We start from the raw sequence: 27,433 nt of genomic DNA, 5'->3' as shown, positions 1-27,433 counted from the left end.
GGCCAGTGGCAGCCATGTTTGGAGTAGAGAGCACCTCCACCTTAGCATGGATTGGCCATGGAAAGGTGCCCGGAGACCTAAGGGCCAACAAAAAAGAAGGTGGGAAAAATGAAGCAAGGGAAAGACCACCCTAGAGCTGACAGATCTAACACTGTTGCACTAATACAAACTTTTAAATCCTTTTCAGCTACTCCCTTAGACAAGTTACTTCCTTGAATATCTGCTTTGTTGTGCGTCATGGTTTGGCTCAAATTTGCATCTGCAGAGGTGATGTGCCTTTGTCACTTATGATTGTTGTGGTCTAGTTTGAGTGCAGTCTTAAAGAGGCCACTAAGGTAGTCGTGGCTGATTAGTAGGCACATAAGGTCACTTGCAAATCTTATTGTTTGGATGGACAAAAAGTTAAAAGCACTATCAATTTTATTTGTGTTCGACTGACATTCCAGTCTGGGGGAGTAATGATGTGTTTTCTGTTAAAACAATGAATATCCTAAAGCTGTTATGCTTAAAGACTGCTTGTGACAAATGGTAAGAGATAAATACAGTGTGACAACTGTCATTGATAGTTTTCCAGTATGCCGCCCAGCTAATTGGCAGAGGCTCCTTCCTGCCCATCTCGAGTAACATAGCCCTTCGACTGATATGTTCTATAGCTCCTTTCAAAGAGAAGAAGAGTAAAAATCACAATTATAGACAGGAGTGGACATTCCAATAGCGTAACCTGCTGAGCTGTTTCCTTGGTGCATACAGTTATATAAGGCCTAGGAATCTTAGATTCAAATACACATCTTTGCATATGTATCTCAAGTAGTCTTTTGACTTGGTTGTATATTCTGACAAAAAAAATCTCTTGTCGTATGACAATTATTCATGATGATGCGAATTAGTTTTCTGACCTTTTCTGTTTGCATGAAGACTAAGAGGTTTTGTATGGAAGTCAAATTTCTGTGTCTCTGGCTTCTCCCTTTCAAGATTTTTGCATTTAACACTACAGCTATTGTGACTGATTCAGGGACAGGTTTACGGACTAATTTATGTCAGATCTGTGAAGCTGGGGAAAGTGCAAGCCAAGCGCTCAATCTCTCTGTTTCAAATTAAAATTTGACAGGTTAGATTTATGGGTTTGGCCAAAAATCTAACTTTGCTTAGTGAGATTAATGACCAAGTAATCTAGTTGGTAGTTACTATTTATTCAAAGGCCACACAACTGAATAGTCGACTCATTCAGTCAAACATATTGCATGTCTTATTACATTTTACCAATATAGTATGTTAAACCACATGTTTACCTTTGCTTATGCACATCTAACATCTTTGAATTTTTAAGTCGTAATTATTTTCAAATTTATTTGTAGAGCTGAATTTGTCCAGTTTAATTTTCCTCATAATTATGAAACATTCTCTCATTACCCATTTCAAATTTTGCAACTGTTCACATTTCCTTCTGGCATACTAAATTCGTGCTGAATTTGGAGGTGTGGGAATGACACTGATTCAGTGCTGTAATCTAGTGTGTTTGTGGGCATAGTTTCCTTTGTTTGCTGTCTTGACATTTCATTGAATGGACACACTCCTTTATAATGGCTATTTAAGTGGTGTATGGTGACCCTGGTAACTTTAATGGCACCTTTCAATTAATTGAATTGCTTTGTGTTGCATGACTTTCAGCCAAGATGCTTAAACTCCTTATGTGCAACTCGCATCTCAAAGTACTGAGGTTATCAATCTAATTTTTTGTTAAGTAAACTCATCATTCAACATCTAAATTCCAGTTGGTGGATTAGATGTGTCATCTGCTAAGCCATCAAAAAACTATGAATACTACCATGTATATTTTGTGCTATCTGACCATTCATTTACTAATGGTAATCTCGATTTGTTTGTTCTCTACAGAGCCCCGTGGTTGAACAGCTTGGAAGTGTGATGGAACTGGATAGTGATATGGCAGATATTACCCAGGAGCCACTTCCAGATGTCACAATGGATGATGACACAACTGAGGAACAAGAACCCATGTCTGCGTCATCATACATTGCTTCTTCATTGGGAATAAATCCACACACTCTGCAGGTGAATTCCATAGTTGGGTATTGAACTTGTGGCCAGTTGTTACGACTTTATCTGAATAGTTTTTAAGGTTGGCAAACCTTTTGTGATTCATTTTACGTTTGTTTTAAGTAAGCACAATTGTTTTAAAAAGAGAACAAAACATAAATAGGCAACATAGAATTGGAATAAAACTGTATCGACCTATGTGCGAATTGCAGTAAAATAATAGGAGTCCAGCTGTGAGGACCGCCTCGCATTTCTTAGTAAAGACTCTTAAACAACGGTGAGACAGTCTCTGGGTGCATTACAAAATGCATATCAGAAATCTCACATACCTTGCACGTCCAGTATATTTGTGATGTTGAAAGTCCCCATGCACACTTTGAGGATGACGACGCTGGTCCATCAACCAGACAATTCCATCAAGAAGAAGAATCTGCATTCCCACCGGAAAGCTCTGATGCTGAATCATAGAAGTAGAAGATTTCAAAATGCAACAGCATACGCTGAAAACTAAGTTGAGATGCCACGCTTGGATGGCACACTCAAGTCAGTCTCTAGCCCTATACCAATCCGCTGTGGAGGCAGAGCATCGCTCCCACAGGAGTCTGGCATTGATCTTGGAGCTAAAACAAAAGCAGGGCAAGACCTTGAGGTATATGCTGATCCAGATACTACCTTTAGCACACTAAGGGGCACTGACCCTCAACATGTTCCTGCAATGCTAAACAGCGCTGACAAAACTTCTCTATATGGTTGAGAACCTCGGCAAGGTGTCTAGTCCATCTCCACGTTTGTGCACAGTGACTTCGACCTCCAAATCCCAAGTTGAAGCCGCCTCCCAAATTGTAGGCTTAAGAGGGCTCAATATTAAAAAGACTTGCCAATGTACTACTTGAGCGACAGAAGAAAATTATTTCTGCATTGTTGGATCTTCATTGATAGTCCTAAATTGTAGAATATTCTCTGCTGCATTTTGTGGACCCTGGAGCACCTTTTTACATAGTTTTTCTCCTTTTAAAACTTCAGCAATAGTGTCCATTAATAAGAACATATAACGGAAACCTATCAGAGGCCTAATTTGTTTCTGAATGGATGTAGATTAAGAAGGAACGTCATCGCAGCACGTAATATACAGGGCCATTTATTTACAGAGTACATGAAGGTAGGAAATTTGTGGGGCTTAAAGATAACGTAAAAAGGAGACTCTTTTCAAGAAGCTGAGACACCCCTTCGCACTATGCCTTGTACTGGCAATTTGCCTCCTAGAGGCATTTTTTTTATGGCAAGTTGAGGCCCCAACTATCTACAGATTGTATTGGCCAGCGAGAAAGGAGTGTCGTTAAACACTTCAGTGAAGCTATCTTTGATGCGGAACAAGGACTGTAGGTATGTACCCTTTTCGTCTGCTTTGTAGGATCATCATTGCTAGTCATAAACACTAGAATAGAGAGAAAGCAATGTGCACAGCCCTATCTCCCCCAACCAGGTCCCCCCTACCGGGCTGTTAGACATGAATTAGCTGCAAAATATGTCCGCATCGAAAAGAACTGACAGAGGAAGTCATTTAAGAAGCTTCCAGAGTTTTGCTTGGCATAGTTTGGCTTCTGCTAGAGTATCTGAATCTAGAAAGTAGTGTTAGTGAATGTATGAACAGGTTTCCAAGGGGAAGCTGTACAGATTTCAGTGAGTGAGAAATTTGTAGTCCATATTGTAATTGCTGCTTTTCTCTATTGGAATGGTCCTGAAAGAAACGGGTTTAGTGTTAGATTCCTTACCTTAGAATATCCCCAGGCGTCAGACTGGATCCGAAAAGTACCCCTGCGCGTCGGTAGGTGTCGCCTGCGGCTCCGTGTCAGTCGTCAAGCGCCAAGAAACTTTATAGTGTATGCTGCGCTTTACAAATGCATTTCACATCACATCACATCAGCCGTCGGCGTCATGATCGCCAGGATGATGTCGTCTGAGTACTTAGACGCCACCCTCGCGCGCTGACATCAGTTCTTCTTTTTTCTGCACCAGCAAGCGCAGATCCGGGAAGAGCAGTACTCCAAGTCATTTTTTGACTAACTTTTTGATCTGTTTTGATCTCTTTTCGAGTGGACTTAGACTCCTTGTGCCGTAGGGATGCCTGGCTTCAAGCCGTGTGACGCCTGTCGCCGCCTGATGTCGGTGACCGACCCCCACCGTCTGTGTCTCTATGCCTCTGGGCTGACCACGACGACAAGTCGTGCCCCGACTGCCAGGCCATGACCTCGAAGGCTAGGCGGGAGCGGTCCCGCAAGCTGCTCGAGATCCGGCAGTCTGCTCCGCGCCGCTCAAGGTCCTGGTCGAGGAGGAAGTCGAGGGACCGGTCGCGGAGCTGCAGCCATCGCCGCTCGTCGAGCCATCACCACTCGTTAGACTCCAAGTCCTCCGGTAAGTCGAGGCACTCTAAAAGAAGTCGAAGAGGGGACATCGCTCTTCCGACTCCCCTCGCCGGTCGTGCAATGCGGTTGAGGGTTCAGGTGACACCTCGCGAGCGGCTCCGCCGGAGCCGCAGGCGTCTCATCCGGCCCCATACCCTCCGGTCCCTGGGCTGCATGCGACGCTGGAGGAGATATGTGATTTCCTTGTGGCCATGAGGACTCGCTTCCCTCTGTCGTGGCCTGTCCGCGCGCCTTCGGGCCCCGCAGATCCAACTAGGCACCCCGACGCTGTCTGGTGCTTTGGCGTCGTCATCTACTTCGGTCCCGACGCCGCAAGTCCCTGGGTGATCTAGGCCTGGATCCCGGTAAACGCCAGTTGATCTCACGACTCCTCCGCTGGTGCTGACCCCAATGGTGTTACTCCGGCACGGTCTTCAGTTGGCTCCGTCCCAAGTTTGAGTACTGGTCCGGCGTCGGAACGGCACCGTCTCCGGCGTTGATGGGTGAAGCTTTCACCTGCGACCCGGCTCCGTCATTTTTGCCTGTTTATCAGGACACGGATGAGGGGGAGGACTGGGAGGGGTCTGAGGACCCTCTGGCACAACAGTGCCTGTTGAGTCAGGACTGGGCGGATGAACTGAGGGAGGCCAGTGGTCTGGATACATCACCTGACACTGGATTCAGCTCTGCTCCCTCTGTGGCTACGGAGGAGGGTGCTACCTATGGTGCCTTGGCTCTTGATCTCCCTGCCACGGCCGTGAGGACTAACCTCCTCACCGAGGTGCTTCAGCTGCCAGTAAGCTCTTCGGAGCCTCTGCTGCCGTTCAATGAAACCCTTACGGAAGTTCTGATGGGCACTTGGTCCAAGCCCTCCACAGTGCCCCCTGTGGATTGGAACGTGGCCCGACTCCACCGCCCGGCTCAGGGCGACCCCAGCTTTCTGTCCATACACCCCACCCCCAAGAGTCTGGTGATCCAGGCCTCTACGTCTCAGACCGTGTTACCGACCGCTCCCCCATATCGGGAATCCAAAAGGTTTGACCAGTTTGGCAAGAAACTGTTCTCCTCATAGAGTTTGGGGTTGCGGTCTATCAACACCGCTTGCCTTTTGGGCTGTTACACCCACTCCCTGTGGGACACGGTTGCGAATCTGCTGCCCCAGTGTCCCGAGGAGGCCCAGGCACGGCTCGCCCAAGCCCTTGCTGAGGGGCGGGATGCAGCACGTTATTCGATCAGGTGTGGACTCGATACCACAGACTCGCTGGGCAGGGCGATTTCCGCGATGGTGGCGGTCTGTCGCCAAGTCTGGCTGAGGTCTGCCAATTTTTCGGGGGATGTCCAGGCCACGCTCATGGACAGGCCCTTCGATGGCCGCCGCCTTTTTGGTGACAAAGCAGACAGTGCTCTTGGGCGTTTCAAGGACTCCAGGGCTACGGCCAAGTCCTTGGGCCTGTCGGGCCAGTGTGAGAAAGTGGCTCTATATATACTGGACCAGAATAAGGTACAGTGTGTATAGAGTCCACAAACCCCAGAGGTATAACTGATGTTAAAGTCAGGGCTGACCTTACTCTGAAAAGTGGTAGTGGTAGTAAGGCAGTACCAGAGGACAGTGTAAAGCATTTGTTGTACACACTCAGTCAGCAAAAGGTTTCACACACTCAAGGACTGAACTCCAGGCCAATTGTTTTTATATCAAGGACTGAACTCCAGGCCAATTGTTTTTTATATCAATAGATATAGTTTTATTTTTAGTATCAAAATCTACTTTTCTCGAGATGAGTACTCATGTAATTACTTTGCAAAGAGGCAAACTTTGTGAACACAGTAGATACAGGGGTTGCAGTAGGCAACAGAATTCTAAACATATTATAGCAATGAGCTCAAGGGGTTTTCATCATGTAAGTACAGTTGATTACTTTGTAGATTACTTTGGTAGTTCCAGGACTGGATCCTAGATTCAGTCCTGGGGTCTAAGCTGGAACCAATTTGGTAAAATCGTTTGTTATTGTAGTGATTTTTCAGGAATATAAAGCTGTTTTAAAAGTTCACACTTAGCCAGATTTTCATTGAAAAGTTTCTATGTAATCCAATGGGAGAAAATTCAGGTTGCAGGTAAAGTACTATCTCGTTACATTTGTAATCCAGTACTGGGCTCCTAGGTTCATCACTGGGGTCTCAACTTAAAACAGGTAAGTAATTACGTTTCAGTATTTCGTATGATTTTTAAAGAATATTTCACATTTTCAAAAGTAGACAGAAGAAATTTCATAGAAAAGCAGACTATGGATTCCTATAGAGAAAATACAGGTCATTAGTAAACCCTGTAAGGATTACTTTTGCGGTTCAGTACTGGGCTATAAGGTACAGTACTGGCTTCTCTCCTGAGCACAGGTGAGTACTTCGGAATTCGGTTGATTTTGAATGAATATTTTAAGTTTTCAAAAATTAGACACTTAGAAGATTTTTTGTGTCAAACCAGTGAATGTCATCCAATGGCAGGTAAGTGAGTTATCGGTTTCCATGTGAGTACTCGACTGGTGAACTTAAGGTTCTGGGCATAGACTCAGGGTTCCCCCAGTGTCAGGTAGGTACAGTTGGTTCACCCTCAGCGGCACAAGTGCAGAGGTAGTTAGGCCCAACGTTATCCAATGAGGGGCAAGGGGGCTCCGGTTAGTGGCTGCTGGCTAGCAGGCCACGCGGCTGTGGGTGCTGTGCTCCTGGTCACTTGCTCTGGGCAAATGGGGAAGTAGGATAGGGCAAAGGTTGCACGGTCAGAGGCACTCGGGCGGCTGGGTGCAGGGTGCTTTTGAGCCGTCTGGCGCTCAATGTTATTCAATGGGAAAGGTAAAAGGTGAACAAAGGCTGCAGGCTCGGGGACGGAGACTCTTCAGGGGCGACCACCACTTCGAGAGGTTAGTTGGGATCTTGGAGCACAGGTAGGTACCCCAAAGGAAGGTGCAGGGGGGTGCAGGGCGCCGGGCGCTGGGTTGTCTTTGGGTGTCGGAAAAGCTTATCCTCGGCTGGTTGCGGTTGGGGGGGGGGGGGCCCTGGTTCTGAGTCTGCAGGCGTCGTCTGGGTGGTCGAAGTGGGTCTTTGGGCACTGGACTTCGGGTCCCAGTCGCCAGGGGGACGTCCTCGTGGTCTTGGATCACTTTGACATGGGCCGGGCTCGGCGGGTGTAGAATGGGCTGGTCCGGAGCTTCCTGGCTGGCCCCAGGGTTTTGGTTGCAGCAGGGCCTCTGCTGATGGGAGTCCCAATCTTCTAGAGGGTCAAGGCAGGCAGGTCCTCTGGGTGTCCCAAGGTTGCTGTCCACAGGAGTCGCCGGGATTAGGCAGGAGCAGGTTCCAGGGTCGAAAGGCCGGTAGGGCTGGGGCCAAGTCAGTTGTTGTCGTCCTGTTAGCAGCTGCGCGGCGTGTATTCTTCTTCTTCTTGATCTTCTTTTCTTATCGGGATCTGAGGAAGGAATGTTCAGGGAGCCCCTAAATACTGAATTTAGGGGCTTTACAGGTAGGGCAAGGGCAGGGATCAATAGGTCCCTGTCCTGGGGTGGATACACCCCCTAGCCTCCCCCTCTCCTGTGCGCATCTTAAAAATCCAAATACTTTGATCAACCCGCACCGACTACACCAGCAGTCCATGGAATAGGCTCCATTTAAGAAACGCCCTGGGTGTGGTGCTAAGTTTCCACACATGGACTTCACGCAAGGTCTGTATCCTCTGCCCGGAGCACGAAGAAACCAGTTGTGAGGCCTGTTGATCAATCCGATCGAAGAAAATGATTTGTGACCGTCTGACTCGACATCATGAGATGAGACTCTGCACTAGTCTGGTACCAAACCTCTTCAGAGAAGAATTGGAATTCCAACACGGCGCCGAAGGAGGAGGACACATTTCTGTGTCTGAAGCCTACACCTCATACATGGAAGAGGACTCCAACATCACTCCGGCTCCACAAACCCTGAGTAAGGAGCCCCAACAGGCCACAAAGACTCCAGTTACACCTTCGGGCTCAGTTCGACACTGTGATACTATTTCAGACGGCCCGCCTTCGAGCCGGGCTATGAAATATAAAGACAAGTTTTCCGGCGCGGGATTGAGCCAACCAAGTCCAGGTGTTAAACCCACATTTTCGGCACCGAAACACAATGCTAAGTCTGACGCTCTGCTGTCGGCACCGAAGACCTCTTCGGACCCAAAAGTTTCACATGCATCAAAGACTTCAGAACCGATAACACGAGACCGAAAGCTTTGGAACCAGCTAAACCTGAAGCATCGGAGCCGAAACCAGTTAAAGAAAAAATTTCGGAACCAAAAGAAAAGCCTTCGGATCCGTAACAGGGAAAAACTAAGCCTTCGGAGCCAAAACAGCCTGCACCGAAGGGCACCGACCCTAAAAAACGCTCACTATGACTAACTAGAAAAACTGATGCAACGCTTACCAGACAAATACAAGGATAAAGCTCATGACCTCATTTAAGAGGGTAAACTTATCACAAACACTTCCATCAAATGTGCCCTTGATAAAGCTGATACAGCCTCGCGTGCCATTAACACCAGTGTTTTGCTACGCTGACAACCTTGGCATCGAATCTCAGGATTCAAACAAGAAGTACAGTCAGCATTTGATCAAGAACACCTTTTTGGCCACACAGTTGATTCTTCATTGGAAAAAATGAAGACACCCCAACGCTGCTAAAGCCATGGGGGCATTACAACTACCCTCTAATAGAGGTTCTTTTCGTCGCCCCTTTTATAGGGGTGTCTCAAACGGCTGCATCAGAAAACACCTCCTCATCTTATAAAAGCCTCAATCAATCCTCCTATTCCAAATGATATTTTTCAGGGAGGATACATAGGGAATAATAATAGAGGAAGAGGCAGGGGAAACTCCACCCGCACTTCCCCTACCACCAATCTGTGACCTCCCTCCACTACCCCCGATCATTCCACTCCTGACTGGGGATATCTATCACAGGTCCTACCTGTCTGGAATTTAATCACAACAGACAAGTGGGTAAGACAAATTATCCAGTATGGTTAGTGCCTGAAATTCGCATCTACCCCCCCAAACATTCCTCCCAGACAACGTCCAATGTCCACACAACATCTAACACTTCTCAAACAGGAGGTTCTCTCTCTTATTACAAAACATGCAATAGAACCAGTCCCCTTGCCTCATCAAAGCACAAGGGTTCACTCCCTCTATTTTCTAATCCCAAAAAAGGATGGCTCTCTCAGGCCCATTTGAACCTCAGACCGCTAAACCTCTACATTCCCTCACACTAGCATTTCTCTTTGTACATCTTTTAGTTGCCACTTTATTTTAAACATTTTTAATTAGCATAGGAATGTTATGTGATCTTTGCTGCTAATTGGAAACGAATTCTTGGTCTTTTAAGAATACTGTTTGTGGGGAATTGAACACCGATCTCTGGGGGGGAGGAGGAGGGGGAGGGGGCTGCACTTCCTGCATTGCCGGTCAGCCATTCAGAGACGCCATTTTCTGGCAGGGTGTTCTCTAGCTTTTTTTGGCTACCGGCACATAAATATGCACGCTGCGCGGAGGCGGTGCGCCAAAGGCAAGCCCGTCTGCGCCAGTCAGCATCTCGGAAGAGGCCAGGGCCAGTTACTCTGCCCGTTGGCCTTCGGGCGCCGAGGCTAGGCTGTCTTACCTCAGGGAGGTGCTTGAAGCTCTTTGCAAGTCGACAGGGCATATTCATTCCCAGTTCGACCTGCAGGTTGCCAAGGATTGTACATGTAGTGCCTGTGGATTTTGTTTACACTCAGCACCTCTCGTATCCCCGCAACCCCTGGGCCATCGGCCCAAGCCCTCTAAGCTGCTTTCCATCTCCGCAGCTTTGATCAAGGTGCGCTCCCTGAAAAAATGTCATTGTGAAGTGTTTGAACTTCTTTCTGACCGACCTTTTGTTCATCACTGAAAAATGGTTGAATATAACTTCCGACCCATTTCCTACTTTGGCCACCACTTTGGGATATAAAATCGCCAGGGCTGATCACCTGGAGGGGAGGGGTGTAGGAATGGCGATCATATTCAGGGAGAAGTGGGATTTTATTAGGGGTGAGACCCATGCCTGGGGTGAAGGGGAGGCGCTGGACTTTAGTATTAAGTTCTTGTAGGAAGGTGGATACCTGACTATGGTTGCCCCCAACTTTTTGCCTAGTGTTTAGCTGGTTTCGACTTAGTTGGCCTGGGATCCTGCTATTCAGGACCCCAGGCTATCTGTTCTCTCTGTAAAATGGACTCCATGTACTGTAGGCATATACCAAATTGGATATTGGGTCAACCTTGTGAGTCCCTGTATAGTGTACCATAGGTACCCAAGGCATAGGTACCCAAGGCCTACCAGGGGCTGCAGCATGTATTATGCCGCCCCTGGCTGGCCACTCAAATACACACCTGGCTGATCACTCAGCTGGGGCAAGGTTGTGTAATCACCCATTGCTTAGGTGTAGTATTCCTATACCTACTTACATATAGACACATGGTAACCTATAAGTCACTCCTATGGCAGGCCTTAACAATCCTGAAGGCAGAGTGCTTGGTTATGTGTGAGATGGTGCTCTAGCATGAGCTGAGCCTGTCTGCAGCTTTCGTAACCAAGTCCTTATAGCTGTTCTATGATATTGCCATACCATATACTCTTAAGTGCATTACGAACCATTTCTGGCGATGGGGGTAGCATATCACCCTTCTAGAGGGAGAAGACATGTTAGTTCTGACTATCCCGGTTAAGGTTAACCAGAGCCCCAGCATCACAAAATGAATGCTGCTGCCAGACACAAGTCTGACCTCCTGCTGCTGGGAGTCCTTTCAGTCACGGAGGTTTGGACAATAGGTTTCCTGCTTGGGGAGGTGCGAGCACCACCCCAGACAGGAGGATGTGTATTGGGACAGGGAGGACTGAATAGATTGAGACACTGCCTGAGGCACACTAGGTGCTTCATGCATACCCCAGTTCAAACCGGTTTCTGGGGCACTCCAGCCCCAGCTCTGGCGCGATACTGGACAAAGGAAAGGGGGTGTAACCACCCCCCTTCCTGGTCCCACCCATAGGAGGGACCTAGTGAGCAAACCAGCCCCCTTTAGTTGTATAAAGGTAGGAGCTGACCCAGGAGAAAGTAGATTAATCCTGGAATCGACTGAAGACGAAACTCTGGACCCTTCAACATTCATCCAAGCTGAAGACTGAAGAATCTCCCTTGTGGCCAAGGAGTGACCACCCTGTGAAACCAGGCACCATTCAGCAACTCGACTGCTTGTTTTGTCCTCGTTCCAGCCGGAACCCGAGCACAGGTGACCAGACCTCTACTCCCGGATCCCTCTGACCCCACTGCACGACTCCAGCACAGCTGAGTCCCGTGGAAGGCGTCGGCACCCGTGGAAGCAGGTAACTTGAAAAGTCGACAACTTGCTAACAGCGCAGCTCTTGAGGCCTCCTCGAAGCTGTGCCCTGGGGACTGAGACACCCCGACACCGAGCTCCACCTGCACCGAAGACCAGCCCTCCACACTCCACGAGATCTGCGTGGGGCCCTTCTCCCTGTGTTCTGCTCGACGCGTTGTCCTGTTGCTGGCCCGTTGGCTAGTAGCCCCTGGCGACGATCCTTTTTGAAACTCCACCGCTGGTCTGGTTTCTCCAGACTGGCACTTGCTTCCCTGAGAAGGTGAAGTACCTCAGACCCTCCTGGTCTGCACCAGAAGCTCCTTGGGTATCCTGCGTGGGTTGCCTTTGCTTAGGCTTGTTTGCTCTGATCTTGAAGCCGACCCCTCCATCTGCGAGAACCTTTGTGGGACAGCTCCTCTCCAGCACCTGGTCGTCCTCGACGCCTCCTGGTCCGCGTGGTTGCAACGACAAGCTTCACCCCAGCACCTGATTGCTCCTCGACGATGTCTGGTTCCTTCCTGGTTCCACCCGGCCACTGGCTAGTGACCTAGACTCTGTCCCCTCTGCTTTCAGGTCCTCTTCAACTCCGATCCACCCTTGGATCCACCCGGACATCTTCCTCCTGGTCGCCTGTACCATCTTTCTTCACAGTCTCCATAGACTGCAACGGCGAAACCCGACACATCTTCGCACCTATGCACCCGCTTCCTGTGGGTGAGGTAACGCGAGTACTTCGGTACTCTCAAGGGTATTGACTATCCAAGTGCCTAGGTTTTTAGTTGTAACCTTCTAGCTAGACTGGAAGCGTCCTAAATCTTCATTTGTTTACCTTTTACGTTCCTATTGACTTTCTATTGACTCTCGCGTGAGAGTACTGATTCTGCACGCGCCGCCTTTGGGCCTCCTACTCCTAACCTAAGGGTCAGATAGTGTTGCCCCAGCGATACCCTAGGCCTTCTCCTTTCCCGAGTCGTGGTTCTTATACCACTTACTTAGTGTATGGTTTTACGCGCCCCTAGGGCCTAACTGTAAATTGTGCTATTTAAAGTATTTCTAAGTGTAACTTGTTATGTGCTTTTGCCTCTGATCCCATAAAGAGTTCAGAGGAGTGTTAGTGAATAAATACATATATATTTTATATATATCCTGTGTGGTGTCCTTTAATTTGATATTCAAGGGGTTACATATGGTTTAACAGCTGGCTTTACACGCCCCCAAGAGTCTTTTAGCCTAAGACTGTTCTGTCCACGCTACCTCTAGGATAGCTGGTCTAAAAGGTTGACTTTACAACCATCACCATAAGGGTTGTTTGGATTGGTGCAAAGTGTTCACTAGAATAGTGAACATCATATACCAGGCCAACTTCTCACAGTTCTCTCCCCATTTTCTGTTAGGAGGCACTCCGATCTATCACCCCCTGACTCTGCTCGTTCTTTCTTGCAGTCTTGAGGTGATGCGTTGCCCACTAGGGCTCTTCTATTTTCAATTTGTTTTTAAGGGATTTGAATATCCACCTTGATCAGGCGGAGTAAAAAGATGCCATTGCACTGGGGGATATCCTTCAGCTTGTCCAATTGTCGCAATGGGTCATCCATCCGACTCATCAGGGCGGTCCTATCCTTCACCCCATATGCTCTAATTTTAGTATTTCGGTCGAGGACCCTACCCAGTTTCATGGTCTGACCATATTATCCCCCTTATTTTTTTTTGGAAGCTAGCTTCGGCCTGTGCGATGGGATCGAACTCTCGGAAACCAGCTTTTAAAAAAGTTGATCTTTCTACTTTGGCAGTGGTTCTGTCGGCATCTAGACCTGCCCTTACCTAAGATCTCAATAGGAGCCTTGCGGGCTTCATGAATTGGTTAGTTAAGTCTATGTCCTTGCTTGCTACTCCAACTTCATCTAGATTTTCGAGGGCCTCTCCTTCGAATCCCTGGTTTTCCTCAGACTTGTATGTGGGTAAACAATCCTAGGACGTCATCAGAGTAAATAACCAATTATTCCAAAACCAGTAGTGTGAAGAAATAACGAAAAAATTAAACTGTATACAAATATATATTTAATAAGTATGAATAAAAATCCTATAGATAAACAGGCTATATGATAAGGTAAAAGTATACTTCATTAAAAGCAGACACAAGTATTACAAATCAGTATATATCCTATAAACCAAACACATTGCAAAACACAATACATTCACATAAATTAATGACATAAAAAGCATTAGAAATATAATCATAAAAGAACTCGACGCGTGTTTCGGCAGAAAACCGCCTTCTTCAGGAGTCTCTGCTGATAATCTGGAAAACATATACAGAAAAAAGAGGATATACATCAAGTCATGGTTTTATTTTTATAACTTACATCATTATTTAACAATATCTAAGGACATTAAAAACAAAGATCATATAAGCTACAAGTTCATATTATATCTAACAAATTCATCAATCTTCACAGACTACCAATTAAAGGCATTAAAATGTGGTCATTTCTTGTCTTATGATTGACAGATACTTTCAACTATATTGTGCAGTACTTAATCATACAAAGAGCATTATTCTATGTTATGCCTATGTTGCCCTTAATATTGAGCTATGTACATATGACCTTCATAGAAGGAGGATGGAAACAGAAAGGTTTCTATTCATCTAGGACAACAAATCTACTATAATCTAGATAAACACTTACATTGATATCTCATAAAAGCTGTTGATATCTTCGTACATGTGAGTAGTCAGAAGCACTTGATAGAGGCTAATACCTGATCAACAAATGATGTAAAAGATTAAATAAATAACGATAGTTAGAGAATTTAAGGGGTTTTCAAATTGATAAGTCACTATGAACATAAGGCGCCATCTAGATGGTAAGTCTAACGCATTCCTTACATCTTGAGGGGGTTAAAGGAGCATACTGACAATGGCCTATCTATTGTGGAAAACTAACTTTATAGAGGCAATACATTCACGCTCTCACAGGGCAGAGAGTGCCAGTAGACACTCTGGCAGACTATACGGTTACGTAGTAAGGTTCCAATGTTGTCTTAGTATGTGGGCTATTAGGGTGTATACTAACGTATAACTATCAAGTAATTAAATAACGTATATAAACACCACATGATGTTATTACCAATACCTTGAATACCATTGACATCGACTTAAATTCAAACACGTTGATCATGAACAGCACCAAGGAGGATAAAGCCAAGGATGCGGGAGGATCATAAAGTCCGCATAGCCAAAGATACTATATTGGTGAAAAACGGGACATATGGGGATGAGGTTAACAAATGACCACGTAAATAGCATGTTGGAGTCAACTAATTTCAAATGACACGTTTACTAAAAAACGGGTTGGTACACAAAGAGAAAAGGAATACCTATGAATTTCTGTTGTAAGCGTATAACTTCGTGGAGGGGATATGGACATCCGCAATAGGCCAGATGGCTCGTGACTGTGGGTAGGAAAAGGAAAGGATAAAAAGAATCCCATTAAATGGGGAGGATGATCATGGACTTATATTAAATTTGAATCATTATTCTAAAACCAGGCTTGTACAATTGGTACCAAGCAATACACATCACATACCAAATAGAGTGAACACGTACCTTGTGTATTCACGAGAGTATATAAATTTCGTTTCTTTAATCCGTATTCTAGGGGTGGTTAAAAAGATGGCGTTTTTGATGGTGCCAGATATTATATAACTGCAGGGATAAAAGGAGGGGGGAGGGAAAGAGAAAACGGGGGGTATTTACAAGGTTGTACTCGAAAATAAAAAGGAGGTAGTACGAGCTAAGCTCGCAAATTAGAAGTCCGATGGCATCTAGATTCCCAGAATATCCTCGCCCATTCTTACCTTACATCAGAAAAGACGACATGGGCAACAAGATAGTGCTGCTCCTACAACGGGGGACGTCACGTCACGAAGGTACCTCCAGCCGGGAAAGTGAACCTGCGCAATACGGGCTGACATTTAAAGCCCCGAGATTGGCGCCAAAAATTACGGGCTTAGACACAAGGGTAGTAGAAAGCGATAACGGATACTGGGCCGCATAACACGAATCCTACCTGTTCCAAAATGTCGCTCCATAAAACATGCAGCGCGTAACGAGTCAAAGGTTTATGCAGTACATAAGACAACGAATAAATTATGTCTGCTGAGTGTCGTTAACATAGACACAATAATTGATTACAATGGTCTCTATATATCTATACCTAAATTATTATTTTGAATAATGTCGTCGGTATGTAGTAATCAAAGAAAATACACAATATAGAGGGGAAATAACCCATTCTAAGATGGCGTTCCTAGACGCTATCAATGTGCACTAATTAAAGCCTATAGTCTATTGCACCCAACAATTCGAAAAAGGCATGTTTTTATAGCAGCTGTTGCCTTTGATTTACGAGCCGACATGTAGTGGGCGGCGAGAGGAAGCATTTAATCAAAAAATATATGTCAATATTAACAGATAAACAAAACTGCTCGCTACTCCAGAGCTAAGCATAGGGTTAATAGTTATGCTTAAAAATATTGAGGAATGTTTAGGTTTGCAAATAAGGAGCATTGACGATGAATATGTCAAGAATAAGATATAGTTATAGGGTCTACAATAAAAGTCGGATAAACCCACTCATGGTTATAGGGGTACCTTTATACACATGAACTGATAATGATAAAAATAATATAGGTAGCTTGTGCCTGCTTAACACCTTAGCTGCGTGTAAACATTTCTCCCCAGTGCTGCGCTGTCCATTAGAACTAGTGCTGAATGGACGTTCAATGGTCGTGCGCAGCACTGGGGAGGTAGCGCTGCTGACGACCATTGGCCGTCAGCAGCACTTAAGGGGTTAAGCAGGAATGTAAACAATTTGAACGGATTTGGCGCCGTAGTGGGTACTGTCCCTTGGCTAAGGCCGCCCTTATGGGGGGAGACAAAAAATGTACTACTCTGCCATTTTTCAGGCCCAAAAACAATACTTTACAGCCCGTATTGAGCAGGCCCGTAATAACTCCAAGGAGATTTTCCATATAGTTCAGAGTTTTAAGTCTCCTGAAGCTCAAAAGTGTGCTCTCCCTCCCACTGAGGATTGGTGCAATACTTTATCTAATTTTTTCTTCGATAAAATTTCCCTGATTCAGTAGTCCCTAGCTTCTTGCCCTGGTCCTCCCCTTGTCGCGTGGCCTGCTGTGCCACCGCAGGGTGCTTTGAAAGACGTGCTGTCAGCTTTTGCCCCTGTGGATCTGGTCAGCTCTCTGAAGATCCTAAAGGGTTTGAAGTCTGTCTCTCCCACGGATCCCTGCACGGCTAGACTGTTGGCAGCAGTAGTGGAGACTATTAACCCTGAGGTTAATTCCATTATCGATGCCTCCCTTGGTGAAGCCCGGGTTCCGTCGGAGTGGAAACAGGCCAAAATTCTTCCCCTTTTGAAGAAGCCTACTCTCGACCCCCTGACTCCTGGTAACTTCTGCCCGATTTCCCTCCTCCCCAGCCTAGCCAAAGTCTGTGAGAAGGTGGTTACCAGACAACTCACTGAGTTTGTGGACAAATCCGATGCTTTGCATCTGGCGCAGTCTGGGTTTCTTGCCTCTTAAAGCACAGAGACAGCGTTGGTTGAGATCTGTGAAGCCATCCGTGACTGTTTAGATGCTGGTGGTAGAGCAGCTCTGATTATGCTCGATCTGTCTGCTGCTTTCGACACGTCCCGCACTCCAAGCTGCTCACCCGCCTCATGAAGATTGGTGTCTTTGGTTTGGCTCCGGGGGGGGGCTGAGGTCCTTCCTGGAAGGGCTAACCCAACAGGTTTGGCTGCCACCGGCTGCCTCTTCTTTGCAGGTGGTCACTACGGGTGTACCTCGGGGGTCTTCCCTTAGCCCCCTTCTGTTAAATATCTATGTTACTCCTCTGGTCTTTTTGGCTGAGGAGTTGGGGGCTAAGGTGATAGCATACTTTGTAACATATCATAGTTTTATTGTGTAAATGCTTTTTAATGTTTTTTTAAAGTCTTTAAACCAGGGAAAATAACAAAACTTTTATGATATTGTACATCGAATAAAGTTATACAAACAAACATACGCTGACGCCACCCAGCTCCTCTTTACATGGGGTAAGGATGAGGACTCCATACTGCCGGTACAGAAGTGCTTGTCTTCGGTGTTTGGGTGGCTCGCAAGGGTGCAACTAAAGTGTAACCAAGACAAATCAAAGATTCTTCTCTACGGCAACTTTCCGCCTGATTTCGGAAATATGATTTGGCCTTCTGGATTTCCCTCTCCTTTTAATGGGAAATCCACTAAAAATCTAGGAGTATGGTTCGAGGATAACCTCTCCCTTTCTCTTCAGGCGAAAAAGATTTCAGGCTGCTGTTTTGGCCTCCTTAAAACACCCAGGAGTTTTCTCCCTCTCCTCCCTAGGTCTACCGAAGAGACGGTTATTCGGGCATTAGTCCTGTCTCGCTTGGATTATGCTAATGCCCTGTATATTGGCATCCCTGGCTACTCTTTGAATAAAATTCAGGTGACTGAGAACGTGGCCGCCAGGCTGCTTTTGGGAATCGCTAGGAGTAGTAGTGTGCGTGTTCATCTCCGTGCCCTGCACTGGTTGCCCGTGGTGGAGACGGTCAAATTTAAATCATTGGTAATTGCTCACTGTGCACTTTATGATCATGGGCCGATCTATCTACAGAAACGGTTCTCTTTTTCTGTTCCGCCCAGACTTCTGCGTCCTTCTGCCCTTTTGTTGGCGAGGGTGCCTTGCTTCTCCCGCTTCAAATTGGGTGGCTGCTCTCTTGCTGTTAAGGCCTCTCAGGCTTGGAATGCTCTTCCATTCCATTTGCGGAACACTCAAGACTTGCTCGTATTTAAGAAACTTTAAAAAACTCACCTGTTCCCGTATTTGCTGGCTACTATGTTAAAAACCCCTCTTGGCTCCGCGCTAGGCACTCTTTGGAGTAGCTATTGCGTGCTATAAAAGGATTTAACATAACATTTAGTCAGACCCCTTCCATATGGTCACTCTTCAACAGGTGCTCCCACTACTTCAACAGGGCGACTTTCTCTCCACTCTGGGAATATGAAAGTAGGCATTCTTTAAATCCATTCACCCCGCTCACAGGAAATATCTCGGGTTCGTGGTAGATGGTCAACACTACCAGTTCAAGGTCCTCCCATTCGGGGTGACTACAGCACCCAGAGTCTTCACCAAGTGGCTCGCAGTAGTTGCAGCCCACTTAAGAAGACAGCACTTTCATGTTTTCCCTTATCTAGATGACTGGCTCATAAAAACCAAATCACACAGCAGTTGTGTGCAACACACACACACACAACAATCCAACTGCTTCACCACTTGGGATTCACGGTAAACCTCACCAAATCCCACCTCCAACCGTCCAACATACAACAATATCTAGGGGCTACAATAGACGCTTCAAGAGCTCTAGCATACCCTAACCCAGTCAGGATAAGTGCCACAAAAGCTTCAACACAAACATTTCAGCCTCAACACTCACTACCAGCTCGAGTGTTCATGCAGTTAATCGGGATGATGGCCTCTTGCATTATCATCGTCCCTTATGCAAGACTCCAAATACGTCCCTTACAGGAGTGTTTGGCACGTCAGTAGAGCCGGGCTCTAGGTCAGCTAATACATCTGGTGTTGGTAGCCTACCACGCCCATCGCGCTCTGCAGTGGTGGAACACACAAAACATTTCCAAAGGGCGGCCGTTCCTCGACCCGATTCCACAGATAATGCTAGCAGATGCATCGCTCACTGGCTGGGGAGCTAATCTTCAATCCCATACCATTCAGGGCATATGGACCCCTTAGCAAAAACAATTCCACATAAATTACCCAGATCTACTCAGTCTCCAAAAACAGGAGATCCATGAATGGGAACTTCATCCTCAAGTTCTGCTTTCATTCTTTCATATGTGGGGCCACCCAGAAATAGACCTGTTGGTCACACACCAAAACGCAAAATGCCCAAGCGTCGCATCCAGGTATCCACACCCATTGTCCAAAGGTAATGCGCTATGGATGAACTCGTCCGGGCAAATTTGCTTACGCTTTTCCGCCTCTCCCACTCATTTCGCTAGTGGTACGGAAACTCAAACAGCATTCCCTCACAATGATCCTAATTTCTCCAACAGGGACCCCACAGCCATTGTTCACAACCCTCTTGGAACTATCAGTAGTTCCTCATCAAAAGATACGCCTCTCACCCAAACTTCTCACTCAGAACCATGGAGAGATAAGGCATCCAGATCCTAATAAACTCACCCTTGCAATCTGGCACCTGAAGTCTTAGAGTTTGGCTACCATAATCTCCCGCCAGACTGCATGAACATCATTAAAGAGGCTAGACTTCCTACTACTAGAGCTTGCTATGCCGCAAGGTGGAAAAGATTTGTAATTTACTGTACAAATAACAAAATCAGCCCACTAGATGCTTCTATTCAATACATATGTTACCATTTGCATCTACAACAATGTAACCTAGTGTATACATCCATTAGACTACAACTTGCGGCAATAGCAGCCTATCTCCAAAACAGACAACATTTGTCTTTGTTTAGGGTACCAGCTATCAAGGCATTTATGGAAGGACTTAAAAGAATAATTCCACCTAGCGTTCAACCATCCCCAGTATGGAACCTAAATGTGATACTTACCAGGCTACTGGCTCCCCCATTTGAACCTATGCATAAATGCGAATTACAATTTCTCACCTGGAAAGTAGCTTTCCTGGTTGCGATCACCTCTTTCAGAAGAGTCCGTGAACTCCAGGCATTAACCATACAAGAACCCTTTCTCGAAATCAATCATACCAGTGGTTCTTAGGACTAATGCAGAATTTCTACCTAAAGTCATCTCTGCTTTCCACCTTAACCTGTCTGTAGAACTCCCAGTGTTTTTCCCTCTACCAGACTCCATTGCAGAACGGGCTCTTAACACGCTAGATGTTAAAAGAGCAATACTTTACCACATTGAAAGAACAAAACCTTTTAGAAAGACTAAACAACTTTTTGTGGCTTTCTCCTCACTTCATAAAGGCAATCCTATCTCAAAAGCAGGAATTGCAAGGTGGATTGTTAAATGCATCCAAATATGCTATGCTAAAGCCAAACGCACCTTAACCATGCCCCCTTGGGCTCACTCCACACGTAAACTAGGGGCATCTATAGCATTCTTAGGGAACATTCCCTTCAATGACATGCAAAGCAGTAACTTGGTCTACACCACACACATTCACAAAACACTATTGTGTAGACGTGCAAGCAAAACAACAAGCTAGTGTGGGCCAGGCTGTATTAAGAACACTTTTTCAAAGCACTGCATCAGATTCAGGTAGCCACCGCTAAGGAGGTAACTGCTGTGTAGTCTATGCACAAGTATACGATCTACAGCTCATATGCCTCGAACGGAAAATGCTACTTACCAGTATGCATCTGTTCTTTGCATGTAGAGCTGTAGATTCATATACGCCAACCCGCTTTCCCTGATTCCTCTATCTGTTCCAGTACTATCTTACTTTGATACATTACACATAGACATCCTTTTCTATTTCTTACTAACTCCATCATGATCCTCCATGGCAAAACAATCTGGAGATGGAGTTGATGCCCTTGCGGACTATCGTCCCAAGGAGTAGTCACCTACCTCGTGACAACAGACTTCTTCCAAGACAAAAACAAAGTGCAAACATCCGAGCCCAACACCAAATGCAATCTATGTACAAGTATTTACATCTACAGCTCTACATTCCAAGAACAGATGCATACTGGTAACTAGCATTTTCCTTTCCTAGAACCAAGCAAGCCTGGCACCGGTAAGTGATAAGTACTTTGCAGTAAATGTACAGATTGTAACACAGTTTGGGTTGCTATTTTAAATGTACTTTGATTTGAGTACAGTAGTGTTACTGATAATGCAATGCTTTTCAGAATACAGTACATATACTTTGAATGGGACTTTCAGTAAAATTACAGGTAAGATACTTCTGGATTACTTTTCTTACTCAGAGTAGTGTACCTAGATACTACTCTGGGACATTTCCTGTAAATGTCAATTTTAAAGAATTTCTTTAGGTTGTCAAACTCCACACTTAGTAACTTTCCACAGGAGGGAAATAGTGTTATCGTTTTTGAGGTAAGTATTTGGTAGCGGAAGTTGAAGTTCTGGGGGGGTAGACTCAGGGGTCCCCTAGGGTCAAGGATGCACTCTAGTTACACCCTCAGCAGCACTAGGGGGCGGCCGTGTGCAGAGTGCTAAAGCCCAATGTTTCCCAATGGGGGGAAAGGGGCCTCTGGTTGGTGGCTGCGGACAAGCAGGCCACTTGGTTGTGGGAGCAAAGCTCCTGGACTTTAGCTCAGAGCAATTGGGGAAACAAAGTAGCACCAAAGGTACACCCTCAGCGGCACTAGGGCAGCCGGGTGCTGTTTTGAGGTAGTGTCCTATTTTCAATGGGAAACTTCCGGTTTGGAAAGGCACTGCAGGCTTGGTGACAAAAGTCTCCTGTGTGCGACCACCTATTCGAAAGGTAAGTTGGGAGGTTAGGGGTTGGTTTAGCACGTCTGTTTGGCCACCCAAGGCCGCAGGAAAATCCTCATTGAAAAGCATTGGTTGCTCGACTGCGAATTTGCACCCTGCACCCGGCTGCCCCTTTGCCGTTGGTGGTGTATGCTTGGTGCGGTTTTGTCCCCCCCCCCCCACCCCCTCTATTGCTTGTGCTAACCACCATTCCTTGGACCCTGCAGCTGATGTACTTATTTGCAAGCAGTGTGGCTCCAGGCACCCTCTGTCTCCATTGGAAAGCATTGGGTTGAACTCTGATGATTTTGACCTCTGCACCCAGCCGCCCATGTGCTCCTGGTGGTGCAGTTTTGGTTCCTACTTGACCCCTGGTCCTTGCTCCGAAGACTGAAATTGTAAGTTCAATACTCACCTGTTTAACCACAATATGGTTTTCTCCATAGGATAACTTTGGATAGTGTGAAAAAATTTCCACGTTTCGATTTTTGACAGTGCGAAGTATTTTTTTATTAAAAACATACTTACGTTAGTACGAAGACCTGGGTCTTAAAATAAAGTACAAAGTATGATTTTATAAAATTTGATCTGGATCTCCGTGTGTCAAGCGTCCATTATCGATTGTGTGTGCAATAAATGCCTTACACTCCTGTTACTCCTTAGGCTGCTCACAAACACTACCACTAATAGAGCACTTTGGGTTTTGCTTTGAGCCCTGTACACGTTTGGGGAACCCCTACACTCTGTGTACAGTAGTACCACGTGGTGGCAATGTCCTATACAGAGCCAGCTTCCTACACCCACTCTGCCTTTTGAGCTGGCTGTGAGTACTACATCTAATCCTGTGGCTGTCAAAGTTTTGGTTTGCACTTATCTATGGGTCTGTTCCATTACTGCCTACCAACATGCTCTTCAGGACTTACCCAAGATAACGTGCTCCTGCTTCCTTTGATTACCCATGCACTGTAGAACGTGACTGAATTAGGTTTGAATGCTAGGTGGGTTAATCCTGGTACAATATTTAAATAAAAATTAGAGGTGATAAGAAATAAAATTATGGGCAAATTTAAGAATTGCTCAATCAAATCCATTTGCAACTCTGCTTTTCAGACCTCAGTCGATCAGTGCCTAAACAATTTCTACAATTTGAATCTCAAAATAATACACACAGATATATACATCAGATTAATAGATGACGTATTAAATATATTTAAGTTCGAGGCATGTGGGCTGCTGAATTCATATCTGTGCATAGATCGCCGCCTAGTGTTGGGTCCGGATGATTGCACATTGTTGTCCTAGAAGAGTCTTCGAAGTATCACGAGATAGGTGGCTCCTCCCCTGGACTACAGTGCGCATGGGCATCCTCTCCATCCCCAGATTGTTTTTTTCCGCCATTGGGTTCGGATGTATATTTACTAACTCAAGTTCGGAATCGGTTGAAAACTTTCTTTTGGGCCAAAAGGCCTATAGATATCGTCGGTATTGTCTTTGCGATCGGTGCCGAGTACTCGTTCCAGCTCAATTCTCGAGCCGGGCGTTAGTGAATAGCTGCGTGGCTATTCAGCTCCAAAGGCCCGGTCGACGCCAGAGGCCTTATCGACGATCGTAATGGAACGGAGCCCATTCAAGAGGTGTCCCGTTTGCAACTCCAAGTATCCTCACATCGACGTCCGACCGGTGTGCAACAAGTGCCTGTCTCCGGATCACGATGAAGCCAGCTGTATGGCTTGTTCTCGGTTCCGGTCCAAGAAGACTCTTCGCATTCGACGCGCGGCGCGGAAGGAAGCCCAGCAGACAGCGCCTGACCCGGTGAACATCTTTGATGCTGAAGACGATGAAGGGGTCGAGCAGGACGTTCAAGAGATCCAGTCGGATCCTGCGTCGGAGGTTAACTCCACTTATGACGCAGAAGAGGAGGAGATGGTCGAGCATGACGAAGTCGTTGACGAGGTAGGAGACTACGATGAGGCCTTTGGGGCCATAGAAGATAGCTCGAGCGAGGAGCTAGGCCCGCCCGATGGTTTGCAGACCGACACTAACACACTCAATAATGCTCAGGTCGAGGGATCGCTACAAGGCCTTACCCAAGATCAAACAAGTGGTTCTACAGCCTCGCTTCAAGGCCCGGCTACAGACATTTCTAAAGAGCCATCGGTCGATCGAAATCGAAACCAACAACATCGGTGACCACAAAACCGAAAGCACCGGAAACCAAACCGAAAGTGCAAGTAACTTTGATTGGATCGAAGGCTTCTCGACCGTCGGCTTCGACGCAACAAAAGAGTACTATCGACCCGGAGAGATCGCTAAAGTGTCGAGCCGAAATCCGGGGCGACGAAGAAAAAGGTCATGAACATCGACCCAAAGACGTTGGCGCCAAAGACCGGTGACACAAATAAAGGACTCAAAGCGCAGGACGTTACCGATCCTAAGCGTCCCGAAGTCGGCAAGGACATTGAGCACAAAACACACCGTGGCTCTAAAGATCCCGTCGACTCAACACAACCATCCGCCTCTTTTTCAAAGCAAGTATCGGACTCGCTGCAGCGCATAAAGGAAAAGGCTATAGCTGTCGGACCGAAGACCGCTCCGCCACCAAAACCAGTCAGAAAAACTCCAAAGGCGTCGGCACTGAAAGTTTATACTGGCGCCACCGGTACCGCCTTAGGCGTTCGCCCCACACACTGGCGTCGACCCGGCCAAGAAAGTGTCCATGGGGAAAAAGCCAGCAACTGCTTTGCGGCCACAAAGCACCGACAGCCTCTCCAGGAAGACCAACCGAGGCAATTCATCGACGCTGAAACTGGTAGACTTTCCATTCACAAGCTAAAGATCGTCCCAGAACAACCAATGGAGTTGTATAAGATTCCATTAAAGAAAAAGAGGGATTTAGCAACGTCACCTCTTCTGTCTGAGCCTCTGCAACCATATGGACAAGAGCCTGGTTTTTCTTCACCCACACATTCAGATGCGGATGTAGAAGACGCTTACAATGAGGAATATAATTATCCTATCGACACTGATCCAGAAGGCCACACTGAACCCTGGACAGACGCTGTTGACCCAGGGGAGCCACAAACTGCCACTGACAGCCATGTCTATGCTGTTAAGACATCACCAACAGAAGACACGGCTGCGTTCAACGCACTTATTGAGAGGGCAGCCAAAAATCATGATGTCCTACTCCATACTGACCCTATTGAGGAGTATTTTTTATTTGACACCTTCTCAACCTCTGAGAGAACTGTCAAAATTCTACCCATGCTAAAAGGTGTCCTAAAACACGCTGGAGACATCTTTAAGGAGACCACAAGGGCCAGAGTGGTAAACCCCAGGATTGAAAAGAAATACAAGCCAGCACCTGGGGACCCTGCGTATATCAAGGGACAGTTGCCATTGGACTCGCTAGTTGTTTCCAATGCTCGTAAGAGAGCGAACTCTCAAACCACGGGTGATGCTCCTCCCCCTGACAAGGAGTCCAAAGTGCTAGAAGCCTCAGGGAAAAGGGTGGCGGCTCAAGCGGGCAATGTCTAGCGAATCTCCAACACACAGGCACTCTTAGCCACATACGACAGGGCTCATTATGATGCACTTGAAACCCTGTTACAACACTTTCCAGATGAGTACAAAGAGGCAGCAGAAATGCTGATTCAGGAAGGAAAACTTATTTCCAATGTGTCTATTAAATGTGCACTAGACGTAGCAGACACTGCGGCCGGGGCGATTAATACCAGTGTTATATTACGTAGACACGCCTGGCTGACAATCTCCGGCTTCAAGCCTGAAATACAAACCACCATACTCAATCAACCAGTTAACCCTGATCACTTATTTGGCCCAGAAGTGGACACCACCTTGGAAAAATTAAAAAGGACACGGAGACTGCAAAGTCTATGGGAGCTCTTCAGTCCCAGCAGTTCAGGGGTGGTTCTTTTCGTCGCTCCAACAATAAAGGAGCTTCAGAGGCCAAGTGTCCCAGCAGGCACAGTATAGGAAGGGAGGCATGCAGACCATCTACAATAAGACCAATAGGGGTGGCTACCGTGGAAACAGCACCAAGGGCAGAGGTCGTGAAAACAACTCCTCCTGATCCTCCGCCACCAACAAACAGTGACGTCTTGTCACTGCCCCCCGACCATACAACACAGGTCGGGGGGAGATACAACAGTTCCTGCCAGTCTGGAAATCCATCACCACAGACAGGTGGGTGAGACCGCTTATCCTGTACGGTTATTTTCTGGAGTTAACATCCACTCCACCCAACATACCCCCAAGACACCGTCCTATGTCCGCAGAGCATATACAATTATTACAGCAGGAGGTAGTCACCATGCTGCAAAAAGGAGTCATAGAGCTCGTGCCTGTAGAACAGAGAGGTACAGGGGTGTAGTCGCTGTACTTCTTGATCCCAAAAAAAAGGACGGGTCCCTCAGACCCATACTGGACCTCAGGCCCCTAAAAGAGTACATCCTATCAGAACACTCTCATATGCTCACATTACAGCAGGTTTTACCGTTGCTCAGTCAGGGAGATTTCCTCGCAACACTAGATCTAAAGGATGCATATTTCCATATACCAGTACACCCGTCACACAGAAAAGATCTCAGATTTAACATTCAGGATCAACATTATCAGTTCAAAGTTCTCCCCTTCGGAGTAACAACAGCACCCAGGGTGTTTACCAAGTGCCTAGCGACAGTAGCTGCACACCTACAGAGACAAAATGTTCACGTCTACCCTTATCTGGACGACTGGCTTGTCCAAGCAAAGTCGGCCCAGCAATGTGCCACCCACATGTCCCACACCATTCACCTACTTCACAGCCTGGGATTTTCACTGAATTATCCAAAGTCCCACCTTCAGCCCGCCCACGTACGGCAGTACTTGGGCGCGACAATAGACACTCTGGCAGCCAAAGCACAGCCAAATTCAGTGAGGATCAACAGCATTCAATTGCTGATACAAAAATTCAGACCACAACACTCGCTTCCTGCACGAGTGTTCATGCAATTGATAGGCATGATGGCCTCCTGCAT

The 27,433-nt window shown here is 46.5% G+C and overlaps 1 protein-coding gene across 2 annotated transcripts in view; it reads left to right on the top strand.

Annotated features, from left to right (window-relative positions):
• NUP98 (nucleoporin 98 and 96 precursor) overlaps positions 1–27,433 on the top strand; it is a 944,939-nt gene that overhangs the window by 539,376 nt on the left and 378,130 nt on the right. For both annotated transcript variants that reach the window (XM_086933760.1, XM_086933759.1), the window contains exon 21: positions 1,894–2,070. In XM_086933760.1, the coding sequence (XP_086789886.1) occupies positions 1,894–2,070 (177 nt within the window). The remainder of the gene's footprint in view (positions 1–1,893; positions 2,071–27,433) is intronic.

The sequence above is a fragment of the Lissotriton vulgaris genome, chromosome 8 (assembly GCF_964263255.1).
Source record: "Lissotriton vulgaris chromosome 8, aLisVul1.2, whole genome shotgun sequence".
Classification (NCBI taxonomy): Eukaryota; Metazoa; Chordata; class Amphibia; order Caudata; family Salamandridae; genus Lissotriton; species Lissotriton vulgaris.
Note: the sequence above shows the minus strand (reverse complement) of the source record. Positions and strands in the feature narration are given on the sequence as shown.